Here is a 14,746-nt window from a genome sequence, read left to right as displayed (position 1 = left end):
ATGAATGATAAAGCACATTGGTAAATATTTTAAAATAGATGAATCTGTTAAGTTCTCTGTACAATTCTCACAACTTTTCTATAATCTAAAAATTATTCCACGGTAAAAAATTTAAGAAATGACTTTAAAGTTGCATTTTTTTTATAATATTTAACTTTACCATGGGCAAGACAATCACATTACACTTTACACATACATACACAATATTCAGCAATGTATATACTTAGTTTTTAATATTTACAATATTGAAAGTAAAAGAATCATCTCTTCCCTCCCTTTGTACTATAAATTAAATTAAAAAGGAGAAAGTTACTGTCTTTAAATATTAATATTCTTTAAGGACAAGAGAATAGAAATTGTCACAAGCCAGGTACTTGGATCTACATCAACCACCTCTCCAGAAGTATGGCAAATCATAGCATACATTTTTATTTTTATAGAGCATTCAAACATGACTATGAAAATACACAAAAGCACTTCATATAACCAGTCCCTGGTCCAATGTAGGGACAAAAGAACTCTTTTTAATACTGAAATCTACAATTCTAAATGCTAAAACTTGAGAAACTAAAAACATTTTGAATGAAACTTTAATTCTATCAGGTTGAGATCTATGCCTCGCTCTTGAGTAGATTACCCTTAATCGAGTTTAGTGTTATGATTATGAATACACCATTTTACTAGGCAATTCACACAGGCTTACTATGGCAGTTAATGCTACCTACCTCTGTACGAGTAAGCCAATAATGTTGTTTTTACATTTCCTATGCATTTGCATTATATGCATGATTTTCAGTATTTATATCTGCAATAATTTCTGTTTTGATCAGATACCCATTCCTAGTAATTCCTTTACCCTTTCTAATTTAATAGATCAAATCCAATAGCGGTTAAAAAATAATAATGATATTAACAAAAAATTTGCTAAATGTGAGTTGTACCTCAGATACTTTCTGTGCAACTTTTCAATTCAGTTTCTTTGAACATCTGTTTGATCATTTCTAACAGGAAAGAAAGATGTCCCTCCCCACATACCAAATACCAAATAAGCCACTAGATTTGAAATCTCTTGGTTAAATGAAATGAAAGACACTAAAGACAAATCAATTGGTTTTTTTTATTTTTTTGTGGCTCTCGTCATGAGTAAAGCTCATGTAACCTTATGACACCAGCTAGGAAAACTTTGTGAGCCCTTTCTGCTTTGGAGCTATGGTTCCAGGGTACCAGTTAGCTGTTTTGCTGAAAATCAATTATGCACCCTATGAATAATAAGATAGGATTTAAAGTATACATTTGGCTAAGGAAACTATAAAAGAATAATGTTTAGTTTCTAAGCAGAAAATGTATATTGGGAAGTTTTTATAATCTTCAATAAAACTAGCCAAGATCTTATGAAGATAATATTAAACAGAAATGTTTGGAATAAACAAAGGAAATTTAGGCACATAACTGGTTCCGTAGAACTTTGTAAGTGTCTTTTTAAAAGATGGATGGGGGGAAAGCCAGCTAGAAAACTCTAAATGTTTAATCAACAAATTTCTATGACAATGTAGATATCCGGTAAGTTTCCTATAAGTAATCATAAATTATTGGTGCTGATCATTCCATTATATATTTTTTTTAAAATAGCTTGGTGCTGTCTGAGTAAATCATATTCTGCCTGGGGCTTTGTACCTTACCTAGAATTATTTCAGAATCATCTAAAATGACTCATTTTTCTATTAAAATGATGAATGGGCTAAATGAGGTATGTAATAAATACTGCAGGTTTGTAAACAGATTCCTGCTCTCTCGAGAGAAGAGGCCTTACTTCATTGGTAATTCTGCCCCTCGGTATTTTCAGGAGAAGTCATCCTTAAACTATAGTTAGCAAAGAAAAGAGTAGAATGAGTCACACTGAAACAAGATGGTGGATGTCTTGATGTTTATACAGAAATAACTCCAGGGTTATTTCTACCTTAATGAGAAAATAAACATCCACACACACATCACCAAGATGTTGTTCAGATCATCAAGAACAGAGGAAGGACATAATTCAGTTCCATTTAGGAACCGTATCTAAGCAATAAAATCAGGGATACAGAAAAGAAATAAATACAATACTGGAATGATCATTAATGTTCAATACACAAAAGTGAAGAAACCCTCATTGCACATACTGTATCACATAGCAAAAAACACTGCTATTCAATTTTCTACTGAATTCACTAAACCACAGGTCCACACACAAGAGGTTGAAAGTAATTCAAAAAGGCTGTAACAGAACTGACAGTTTTGAGACATGCTATGAAGGCAAACTGGAAAGATTGCTACTGAACAAAAAAGAGCTCATCAGCCTTACAGTCTCATTCAAAGCTTAATGTGCAAAAAACACTTACTTGGGATTTGTTTGGATTGACAGATTTGATCGTGCTTATGTTAAACTTTTAATTTGTTACAGGTTAAAGCAAACACTGAGGGCCATATTTCTTAGCCTCTTCAGAAGGAAATGAGATTATGATGTTGGTTCAATAAAATTTCAAGGTCCTAATGACAGTTCATTTCCAACCAGACTATGCAGCAAATATATTAACACTAAATGCCAAGGCATTATAAAGACATGGAATTATACCCAGCCCTTTGCACCTTAGTTACCTATAGATTTTTACTTGGTGCTCTCCATATCTCACCTGGACACCTATAATAACCCAAGTGATAGGATGCCAATAAACTATTTGTAGCAGGGCTACCATATAGGATACCATTCAACAAGAGTTGCTCTAAGCTAATCAGTTTGCAAGCAACTTGATGAGTTTTCAAAAGTGCATTTAAAATGAAAATATGACAACATATTCTAAGTAAGAGTTGCTCTCCACAGCTGTCATTGGATATACTTGTGTCCAAGAACGTCAATAGTATTATACACAACTGGGCTGTCTTCTTCTCTAATCACCTTGCCAACAAGGTCACAATGTCTGAGAGAGTCCCATGAAAAAGGCAATATAAATATAAGCAAACTGCAGTCACCTCTATATTGTGCTCACTGGATAGGCTTTCTAATTTTGACAGTAAGATTTAACCTACACTACCAGAAGAACAATGATCCATTCTCTACCTTCAAGCCCCTAAATATCTGATCAGAACAGTATCATCCTATTTGGTGATGTTAAGATCCTAGTACCTCTGCCCACATGGATGAGGAAGGGTTCAATAAAACACATTTAAGGGACACCATCATCTGTGTAAGCTTTCAGCACAAAAGCAGTGTTAAAATCTGTAACTGCAGTCCTATTCATTCTTGGCACAGTGAAGCAAAACACGCTTCTATTCCAATGCAGTAGCAAATACACCTAAAGTTGCCCTGCCACTCACAGAATATTTGATTAACAACCTCGTCATAGGGTTGTGTGCATTCCAGCTGACAATAATAATGCTGCCATAACACACAGGAAACAGGACCACAAATGATAGCAAAGAACATAAATGAAGAAAATAGAGTGTGTAAGCTTCAACTGGGAAACTATACTCACCTGGTGGATCCAAAAGCACAGAATGGAAACCAAAATAGGGTGCCTCTGCTCTCCCCTGTCTTGAGGGATGCTGCCCTTTGAAGTTTCTGGTAAGCTATTAACTAAGCAAAAGTGGATTCCATATTCTGTTCTCATCCATACCCTTGAGGAAAATACCTTAAACCTAAATGGTTCGAGTTCCTCAAACATAAGGTAGAATTTGCATACTTAAATAGTCCTCAAAAGCAAAAGCTCAGAATCATTAACTTCATCTTTGGCAGTTAAAGCAAATTAATACTCTACACATAGCCAAATAACCAGGGTTTAATGTCTAAGGCAAGAAAGCCAGCACACAATTTATATGACCAGAGGGAGAACTTTAACAGATTATAATCAAAGTAGTAAACTATACCAAAAAATAAGAAAAAAAATTTAAATTATCTTTAAGTACCCAATAACAGAACCCAAGGTAACCAGTGTTAACTGCCAACTTCATTCACCTGGCTAATTGTAATAGTATTAAGCACTCTTGCTTTTCCTTCACACAGAACTTTAGAACATGAACCTTGTTGGTCATTTCAAAAATCACAGCCCCAGCTGTATCCATTGCCCTTGGGCAAAATCTCACTTATATTTGGGAAGCAGTAGTATTTCTTACCTAACTCCATTAATTTAGTCATTTTCTCCATACTCTTTAATTCAAAAACTTTTTCCTCTTTTACCATAAAATTTCAACTGTCACAGTTTGACGCACAAAGAAAACACAGAACTGAAAAAGCACACAGTACAAAATTAATCAATTCTTCTTGATTGCTTCACTGGTGCATTTCAGACAAAAAGGAAACTAGGGATGAAAAGTGATATTTTGGTGAAATGGTCACTTAAATTTGCAAAAAACTATATTTATGCAGTCACCTGCCCATTTTTTTAGTGTTATGTTTATTTTTTTAAACAGTATTAGGTTTTACAAATTCAAAATCTAAAACAGATACAAAAAGAAAATCCAAGGTAAAAATGATCTTTCCAAAAAAGACTTAACTGGATAGCCTTTGAGGAAAAACAACCAGATCTTATTCACCTTTGCATCCCCAGCAATTAACAGCACCTAGTACATGGTAGGTGATTAATAAATTCATGATGGAGACAAATGCAGAAAAAGACTAAGGTATCAACAGCTAAACAGGAAAATCAGCACAGTATCTGAGGCCAGGACCTTCCCAAGTTCTATAGTGAAGTCATACTTTCCAATGTACAACACTTAACCCAGGACATGTCTGAAACCAAGTGGTTAATTTTTATATTTAAAATTACTGAGTTAACGGTACTAGAAACTTTGCAGTTGGCATTGATGCTCCTCTTAATCCTTCAAACTTAAAATTCTAGTAAAATTACTTCTCAAATATTTCTTACATTTTTTTCTTTTCTCTGCATCCTGTGAGCATTTTCCTAATTCAGGTACCAACTGTTCTCACCTGGATTAATATGAAGCCTTTGTTTATCCTTCCAGCCATATCCTCCCTATTCTATCCTTCACACATCACTAGTGAGCTTTCAAAATGAATTTCTAATCATTTCATTGCCCTGTTACAAACCTTTCTAGGTATCTAGTCCAGGGCTCTATACAGGTATATATGTACCTCCACTATCTGAGCTCGTCGACTATTTCTGTCTCATCCTCCGCTCTCCTTGTCTTGTACATCCTACTCACCCACCCCTTGGTAGTGTCTCACTGTCCCCATGCATCATCCATGCTTATGCCTACAATATTCCAGACCACAACAGCTCTACTTCTCAACCTAAAGGGCAACTACTACTCAAACTTCCAAATTCAGCTCAGGTATCACTTCCCCAGAAAATCCTTCCTCTAGAAAACTACAGAAGATGGAAAGATCTCCCATGCTCATGTATTGGCAGAATCAATAAAAGTAAAAATGGCTATACTACCAATCTACACGTTCAATGCAATCCCCATCAAAATTCCAATGACATTTATCACAGAGACTGAAAAATCTACCCTAAAGTTTATTTGGAAACACAAAAGACCAGGAATAAACAAGGCAATACCGAGCAAAAAGAGCAATGATGAGGGTATCACAATACCAGACTACAAACTATACTACCAAACCGTAGCAATAAAAACAGCATGGTACTGGTACAAAAACAGATATGAAGACCAGTGGAACAGAACAGAAGACGTGGATATGAATCCACACAGCTATGCCCACCTATTTTTGACAAAGGGACCAAAAACATACAATGGAAAAAAGACAGGCTCTTCAACAAATGTTGCTGGGAAAAGTGGTTTTCTACCTGTAGAAAACTGAAATTAGATCCATGTCTTTCACACTGTACTAGCATCAACTCAAAGTGGATTGAGGACCTTAATATCAGACCCAAAATCTTTCAGTTAGTACATAAAAGAGCAAGGAATACCCTGGAAGCAATAGGTATAGACAAGGACTTCCTCAGTAGAACTCCAGCAGCCCAACAACTAAGAGAAAGGATGGACAAATGGAACTACATGAAATTAAAAATCTTCTGTACAACAAAAGAAATGGTCTCTATATTGAAGAGACCACCCAAAGAGTGGGAGAAAATATTTGCTAGCTATACATCAGACAAAGGACTGAAAACCCATACAGGGAACTCAGAAAGCTAAACTCCCCAAAACTTAATGAACCAATAAAGAAGTGGGTAAGTGAACTAAACAGAACTTTTTCTAAGGAAGAAGTCCAAATGGCCAAAAAACACATGAAAAAATGCTCACCATCCCTGACCATAAATGAAATGCAAATCAAAACCTCACTAAGATTCCACCTCACTCCTAGCATCAAGAACACCAACAACAACAAATGTTGGTGAGGATGCAGGAAAAAGGAACCCTCATACACTGCTGGTAGGAAAGTAAGCTAGTACAACCACTTTAGAAAACAATATGGAGACTTCTTAAAAAAAAAGTAAACATGGATTTTCCATATAATCCAGAATACCACTCCTCAGGATATACTAGAAGTAATACAACCCAAGTTAATACAAAGGCATCTGCACACCCATATTTATTGCAGGACTATTCACAATAGCCAAGATGGAGACAGCCAAGGTGCCCCACTACCAATGAATGGAATAAGAAAATGTGGTATTTATACACAATGGAATTTTACTCAGCCACAAAGAAGAATGAAATTTTGTCATTCGCAAGTAAATGGATGAAACTGGAGAACATCATCTTAAGCAAAGTTAGCCAGGCTCAGAAGGCCAAAAATCACATATTCTCCCTCATATGCAGATTATAGGCCCAAAACAAATGCAGTAATATTACTGGACATGGGACACATACTAAGGGGAGAATGTGCACAGGAGGAATAGGGAAATGGAAGGAAACCTAAAACTTGAATGTGGTTGATGTGCTCACTGTAGAGGAGTGAATATAGAAATCTTAAACTGGCAGAGGCCACTATGGGAACAGGACCAGGAAGTAGTGAAGAGGTCTGACAGAGATGAACCAATGTGGGTTGCAATACACAAGTGCATGGAAGCAACGATAGGAATCTCTCTGTATAGCTATCTTTATCTCAAACTAGTAAAAACACTGTGTCTTTCCTGTTACCTCCTATGTTTTCTCTTCAATGAAATCAGGTAAGAAGGAGGTGGAATGGGTTCTGCCTGAAAAGGGGGGAGGGAAAAGAGGTGGCCCAATGTATACACATGTAACTAAATGTAAAAATAATAAAGCAAAAGAAAGAATGGGGAAAGAGTAAAGAAAAATCCTCCCTCTCCTTCTGGGATTTGAGCAGACATACAACAAGCACTCAATAAAATATCTGTTCTAAGAGTGAAGGAAATCATCATAAGTTTAGGCTCATAAGCTCCAGAATATTTAAGTAAATATTGCCTTACATAGGTAAATTAAGGCATATTTTAAAATTAGATAGTTTTTAAAAGAAAATACTAAAAAGTTCTATAATGAATAATAAGAACACTAACACTAAACCAATTATTAAACATAATTTAGTAACACAGGAAAGGACTGAATCCCAATACACATTTTTAAAAGTAATCAAGTAAAATTACAAAGTCAAAAAACACAAACTTACTATTAAATTAAAAAAAACTAATGACACTGTAAATACTGGATTACATGTACAAGATCTTAAAGATACATGAAATGTCAAGTTGCATTATCCTTACATGATTCTTAGTCCTATCCTTTTAATTATTCCTCATTTTTTACAGAAGTGCCATTTACTTCTAAGAAGCATGGTTTCATATGAATCTCATTCAACAGTTTCATACCAGAGAATCCAAAGTGAGTTGCTTCTCCCAAACCTATGGATAAAATCAGTTGATTCAAATCCCGGCACCAGTCAGTGCAAGGTAAAGGGAGCTGTCATGCTCTTTTAGAATCTAGAACGTGCTCACCAGCTTCCCAAGTTAAAGCAAGTCTTTTCAAAGGAGAAAGTTTGGATCTGATCTGATTTTAAAACTTCAATACAGGCCATCATGACTGCCCTTCAATGTGCTTCATTAAGCCAGCTGTTAGGACAATTGTAGCAAGAAAAACCTGGACTCACATCTAAGGAGACAGTAATTTAATGCCAGCTGTTAATGAGCCAGGAAAACTGAGGAGCAGGGAGTTTTATTTCAGTCTAAGTTGAGCATGTCTAGTCTGAAAAATCTGAAGTCCGAAATGCTCCAAAATACAAACTGGCAGGGGGGTTTAGCTCAGTGGTACAGCAATTGCTTAGCATGGGCAAGGCCCTGGCTTTGATCTCCAGCACCCAAAGAGACAAAAAGAAAGAAAAACAAAATCCCAAATCCCAAACCTGTTGAGTAACATGCCACATATGACAAATTCCACATGCAACCTCATGGGACAGATCATAATAGAGATGCACTAAAAATGTTGGATAAAACTATTTTCAGTCTATATGTAAAAAGTGTAAACATTAATTCCATATTTAGACTGGGGCAGCATTCCAAGATATCTCATTATGAATATATGAATATTCCAATTTCCAAAAAAATCCAAAATCCAAAACACTTGTGGTCCCAAGCATTTTGGGTAAGAAATGTTTAACCTGCACCTGCATCACACCAGGTCACACCGACTGCCACCCCAGTTCTCCTGAAAGACAGCTTTCCAATTACTTCAAATGTGTGAAACTCAAGCATTACATTCTTGCAGGGTACAATACCTGGGTTCTAAATAAACAGAAACAAAGCAATGTTTAGCCATCACTCAGAGCCCCACATCCTAACGGTGGCAGAATAATGCTAACATCCTTAAGGTGACTAATATGAATCAGGGGTTCTGAAGATGCCCACCTCTCCAGAGGGACTCAAGGTTCTTACAAGGACAACAGCAGACTCACAGTCAGTACCACACAATCCTGTTACGGCAGGTGGTGGGATGCAGAATCTGAAACCTAAATACTGTACAGAATACATGAGAAGTGGGGGCAGCAAGGACTTTATACCTCTGAACACAAAGAACAGAAGAAATAATTACAGTACTTTTTAGTTTTGTCTTATTTTTTGAAACAGAATGTAGCTGGCATCAACCTTGCTATGTAGCTTTGAACTCATAATCTTCCTGCCTCAGTACTCCTTACTGCTGGGATTATAGAAATGCACCACCACACTCTGCTAATAAATTTATATAATTTTTATATTTTCTAAAATATTTTTGTATTATTTTAAATAATTAGGGGGGAATTCAGTAAAATACATTCAATTATTAAGAAGTAGCTATAGAAAATATATTTATTGGTATAAAAACTTTCTCATATAGCCTAAACGTTTTCAAATGTGTATGTTATTGAGTATAAAATATTTGTTTCAGGAAATACATCAATGCACATAAATATAAATTTGTTAAAGTTAATGTATAAAGATCTTACACAAACTTAATTGAAAGTGAACAGAACTATTTTTTTAAATAGCACATATTAACATAATTATCTGTCCCTAGTGGTACTTTGAATTGATTTTAATTTTTTAATATATTTTCTGATCTTTAGTCAATATGTATGCACATCTTCTACAATAACAAATAACAATAAAGGAAGAAATGTGAAAAATAAGTTGGGAATTACCCAGCAGCTAAATGGCCATAGGCAGTTATGTTGTTGTGGCCATGACATACCATTCAAACATCTGAAAACACTGCAGCCAGAAAGGGACCCCATGGGTCAGCTATCCTATTACCGTATAAATTCTACTTTTATTCCCCAAGTGCTTTGAGAACTCTATTTGGCCAATATGATTATAGATGGTGAAATTCAGGAATTGTGAGTACTGTAATTTGCCCTCTATACCATACAATCCCAGAATAAGTAAAAGCAAACTCGATGAAACAGGATGTACAACATCAGCTTCTTGAGCTTGATCAGCTTTAAAAAAAAAACCAGAAAATTGATAAGATTTATTAGTAAAAAGAGAAAACTGACTAAAAATTTGCTATTCCAATCATACCATATAAGCTAACATTTGAGTTATTTCTGGGTAAGAAACCTTATTATACTTCACATTTTTTGTGAAAACTTTCTTCTTTTAATGCCTTGCTGTGTGTGTCATGTGCACACATGCAAAAAGTGTGTTTAATGAGTTTTAAATCTTAAACTAAGTGAATGAGATGTCTAAATTCAGGTGAAGAGACATTGAGAGAAGACTGTTTCAAGGATAAGATGCAAAAGGCCAAAAGGTGGGAGACAAAGAAAAATGAAATCAAGGATTCTTCTGTCCACTGGAAACTAAGAATTTTCCTTCTCTACCTTTCTCAAATATGAGCATTATTTACCCTCTCTTCTCCATCCCTAGCCTTTAGTTTGGGAGACTTTTAACATGCACAAAAATGACTCTTCAACCCACTGGCCTGATATTTTTCACACTTCTTCAAAAAACCTTCAGTTTAGACAAACAGCAGACAGAATCATCAATTGATTTACTCAACATTTATTTTCTTTAATTCTGAAATTATTCTCCTTTCATAGTGACTGACTTTCCTTCCATCCCCTTACTCCTTTAGTCCCACACAATGTATGTGCTGTCCTCATGGTGGCTGATAAGTCAGCCCACTGTCATTTTTTTCTTGTTCTGTCATATCTGTTCTGGACTCACTATGTCTCTATGGAACCTGGCCCAGATTGGTTACTGAAGAAATAGGTTCATTATTCACTGATATCTCTTTTATTTTCTCTTTTTTGTATCTGGTCAAAGAAATGACCAAGGTAATGAAAGAAAAAAATAATTTACAACAATTTGTTACGTTTTATAAAGGACTAAAAGAGAGGATTTCAAAGGTTTCCAACACAAAGAAATGATAAATGTTTCAAGAGAGAAAAATATTAACTACACTGATTTGATCATTACACATTGTATACAACTACTGAATGATCACACTATATTCCATGAATACCTACTTATGTGTCAATTTAAAAAAGAAAAAAGTGCCACTCTTCCTAAAAATCAGGAATATTTGAGGCAACAGCAAAAGACAGACAGGTAGACACTAGGAGAGAACAAAAACAGACCTTTTCAATTCCCAGTTGCCTGCTGGAGTAGGAAATTTGGTATTCAAAGTCCTCCAATATAAGTTCCCAGGTTCCCTCTACACTGAGTTTCCAGATGTGTCTGAATGAGAACTAAAGACCTTGAGAAGTGTTATCTGGGTTTCTAGGAAGGCAGAAGCAGGGACTAAGCAGACAAACCAGAACAACTACACTTATCACACAATGGGAAATCATTTAATAAGTTATGTTGAATACAGAAGACAGAATATTATTCAGACATTAAAAACTATACTTCAGAAAAATATCCTGTGATATAAAAAAATATTCACAATACTAAACACCATATAACATTATCCAAATTCTTAAATATGAAATAGACCTAGAAAAATATTCTACATATTAATATTCCTTTATTATAAAATGTTTATATAGTTTTAAAACCAAAAACTCCTGTAGTTAAAAAAAAATTAATGGTTCTTTAAAAATAAAAAGATTTGTTTCCCAAAGCTCTTGCTTGACCTTTTTCCCTTTCTAAAGCCTAGTGAGTAACAGACCAAACCTTAACTCCTCTTTGCTGGAGGTTTTCCAAACAAACATCTGCAAGTTGCCACTAGGAGGAAAATGAAGACAGGCTGCTAGTCCCAGAGGTTTCAGAGATAATGAAACCGAAAGCAAAGAAGCAACACACGTCCAAGCACGCACATGTACATGTATCTGTGTTGGTCCTGACTTCAGTACTTCTGAAGTCACCTGCCGTAATGTCCTTGGTGATGAGATCTTAAACTGTCAGCTACTTGTAAAAGGCAAAACTCAGCAGATACTATCAACCCTAAAAATTGGCACGGAAGGCTTAGCTTTTCCCAAACATCAGGGATTTCCTTGTCAGCAAGATATCTTGAGTAAATCCTTAGACTCACCAGGAGTTTTGCCTTTGAGCGTTCCTCCTCACTCGATATCCTTTCTCGAAGGATAGCCCTGGTTAACTGATCATTAGCTGCAGCCCTCTCTCGCTCCAGGTCCTTGGCTTGCTTTACTCTATAAAGACAAGAAAGTTCTAACATTTAATAATAGAATAATTCAATAAAAAGAAACATACAGTAGGCCCTTGGTATCCACAAGTATATGGTTCTAAGGAGACTGCCCTTGAGGAAAAACCACAAATGCTCAGGATGCATAGAGTTCAGTACTCTAAAATTACTCAAATGTGTATGCCATTTATACAGTAGGCCTGAGCATCCATAACATGAAATCACACAGAATAGTCTACATTACCGTCAAAGAAATTATTACTCACCAAAAACTAGATCTTATTTCATGTTCTTTATGTCCAGTACTACAGAGGCTGGATTCATTTTTCCCAAAATGCTGCCCAATTTCCACTAAAGACATGCTGCCTTTTAAACCAATCTCTAATTTTCACTTCCTCATTTAAGCACATTCATTTTTACCTTGCATTTGGGGGTACCACTTGCTTTGGGGGAGGTATGTTTTCACAAAATTAAGGGCAGGGAAACACTCCTCATTTACACAGGATTTAAACACAACTGACAATAACGGGACTGCATGAACTGAGCTATGCAATGTGTGCCTGACTTTAAAGATTTTGTTTTTGAAAATTTTTATTTTTTTATTTCTTTTTTACCACACTGGTCAAAACTACATGTAACAAATCCAACAATAAGGCAGACTTACTGTATAGCCATAAGTGTCAATAGCTGAAATCATCGTAGCCAGTAATCTATGAAAAGTAGATATAAAAGCAACCTCTACCCACAGATTTAAAACAGAATTCAAGTATATGAAGAAACTTAACAATTTGGCTGCCAAACATATCTGAGTTTTATAAAGTTCTTAGGAAAACCTGAATCTTCCCACTTAAAAATTCTATCACTGGATGGCTGGCGGAGTGGCTCAAGTGCTAGAGCACTTGCCTAGCAAGCATGAGGACCTGAGTTCAAGCCCCAGTACTGCTGCCAAACAAACAAAAATTCTATCACTGGAGCGTCCATCTCCCCAATGGAAATTTAAATAATAAAAATAATTAATAAGACAATTTTGTAACAAATACTTGAAGGTTAACCAACATCTTCCCCTTACAGTTAATTCAATCCAATTATCTGTTGAATATGTGCAAGGTACTAGATAAGCATTAAAGGACACAGTGTAGATGAAGTGGGCAAATCCCTGTCCTGGTGGATCATACATTACAGGAGAAATGAACTACTAACTCAATGAAGACAACTTCCCACCCAATATAATTCTCCTGTTTTGTAACAATCCTCACAAACAAGTACAGGAAAATCTTTCAACAGCAGATTCTTTTTTTTTTTTTTTCATTTTTCTTTTATTATTCATATGTGCATACAAGGCTTGGTTCATTTCTCCCCCCTGCCCCCACCCCCTCCCTTACCACCCACTCCGCCCCCTCCCTCTCCCCCCCTCAATACCCAGCAGAAACTATTTTGCCCTTATTTCTACTTTTGTTGTAGAGAGAGTATAAGCAATAACAGGAAGGGACAAGGGTTTTTGCTGGTTGAGATAAGGATAGCTATACAGGGCATTGACTCACATTGATTTCCTGTGCATGGGTGTTACCTTCTAGGTTAATTCTTTTTGATCTAACCTTTTCTCTAGTACCTGTTCCCCTTTTCCTATTGGCCTCAGTTGCTTTAAGGTATCTAACAGCAGATTCTTCACTTCTGGAATAACTCTTTTTTTCCCTTGGCTCCAAATCATACCAAATATTCCAGATATGGTATAGTAAAGTAAGACAGCAGAACCTTACCTTCCCGAATCTGCACATAATACTACTAATTCTGTTAATGAAGCGTAAGACTATATTAAGTTTATCAGTATCCTCATCACACAATTAGATCATATTGAGTTACAATCCACTAAACCCCTCATTGTACATGATAAAGATAAATTTCTTTGGCACTGATTTTTGCTATAATACCTAGCACAGAAAGTCACTCAGTATCACTGAATGAGAGAACATTTCAGTTTAATCTCATGGACAAAGATTGTCTGATTGCCCTTTCTTCTTTGAGTGAGCAACCCCTCCATACCATCATATTCCTAAAGGTATAAGCTATGCTTTAAAAGGAAAAGGTGAAATTGTTCTGTTGGTGTAATTCAGAGTGAAATCTTGTAAGTATGAATGATAGCACCAAATTCTATTTGGTATTAGCCTAGCAAATTTTAGTTTTTAACAGACTCTGGAAAAGAACTAAAGAATAACATTTCTTGTTACTATTTTTAAACTGCCATATCATTTTGATACTCTGAAATTCTCAGAAATAAAACATAAAATGGCCCTATAAAATATATTCCAAAATTATAATGCCTCCCCCACAAAAGGTAAAACCATTTAGTTTTATGTCTTCAATAGAGAATAGAAACTAATATAAAACCTGTACTTTTTGAAGTTTTCTAAAAAAAAATGTAACCTTTAGGAAACATCCTTAAGCAATAAGCACAATGATGTGTATATGAACCAAATTTATCTAAATTATTTCATAAATACCATACCATAAATTCAGCAACATCAATTATACCAGCACATTAACTCCACTGGATATATAAGAGAACAGTAATAATTAGAAGTCACTGGAATGACTCTAATTTTTCCACTTCTGCTGTGCAACGGTTTTAAAGGCATGACCTAAAAACCAGCACTGCTACTGAAGGTATAAATTCTATAACATCATCGCAGCCCTACTGAGTCAGAAACTCTGAGGATAGAGT

At 35.5% G+C, this 14,746-nt stretch overlaps 1 protein-coding gene across 4 annotated transcripts in view; it reads right to left on the bottom strand.

Annotated features, from left to right (window-relative positions):
* Chchd3 (coiled-coil-helix-coiled-coil-helix domain containing 3) overlaps positions 1-14,746 on the bottom strand; it is a 290,446-nt gene that overhangs the window by 175,016 nt on the left and 100,684 nt on the right. For all 4 annotated transcript variants that reach the window (XM_074062814.1, XM_074062832.1, XM_074062823.1 and 1 more), the window contains exon 4: positions 11,917-12,034. In XM_074062814.1, coding sequence (XP_073918915.1) covers positions 11,917-12,034 — 118 coding nt within the window. The remainder of the gene's footprint in view (positions 1-11,916; positions 12,035-14,746) is intronic.

Source organism: Castor canadensis, chromosome 2 (genome assembly GCF_047511655.1).
Source record: "Castor canadensis chromosome 2, mCasCan1.hap1v2, whole genome shotgun sequence".
Lineage (NCBI taxonomy): Eukaryota > Metazoa > Chordata > Mammalia > Rodentia > Castoridae > Castor > Castor canadensis.
Note: the sequence above shows the minus strand (reverse complement) of the source record. Positions and strands in the feature narration are given on the sequence as shown.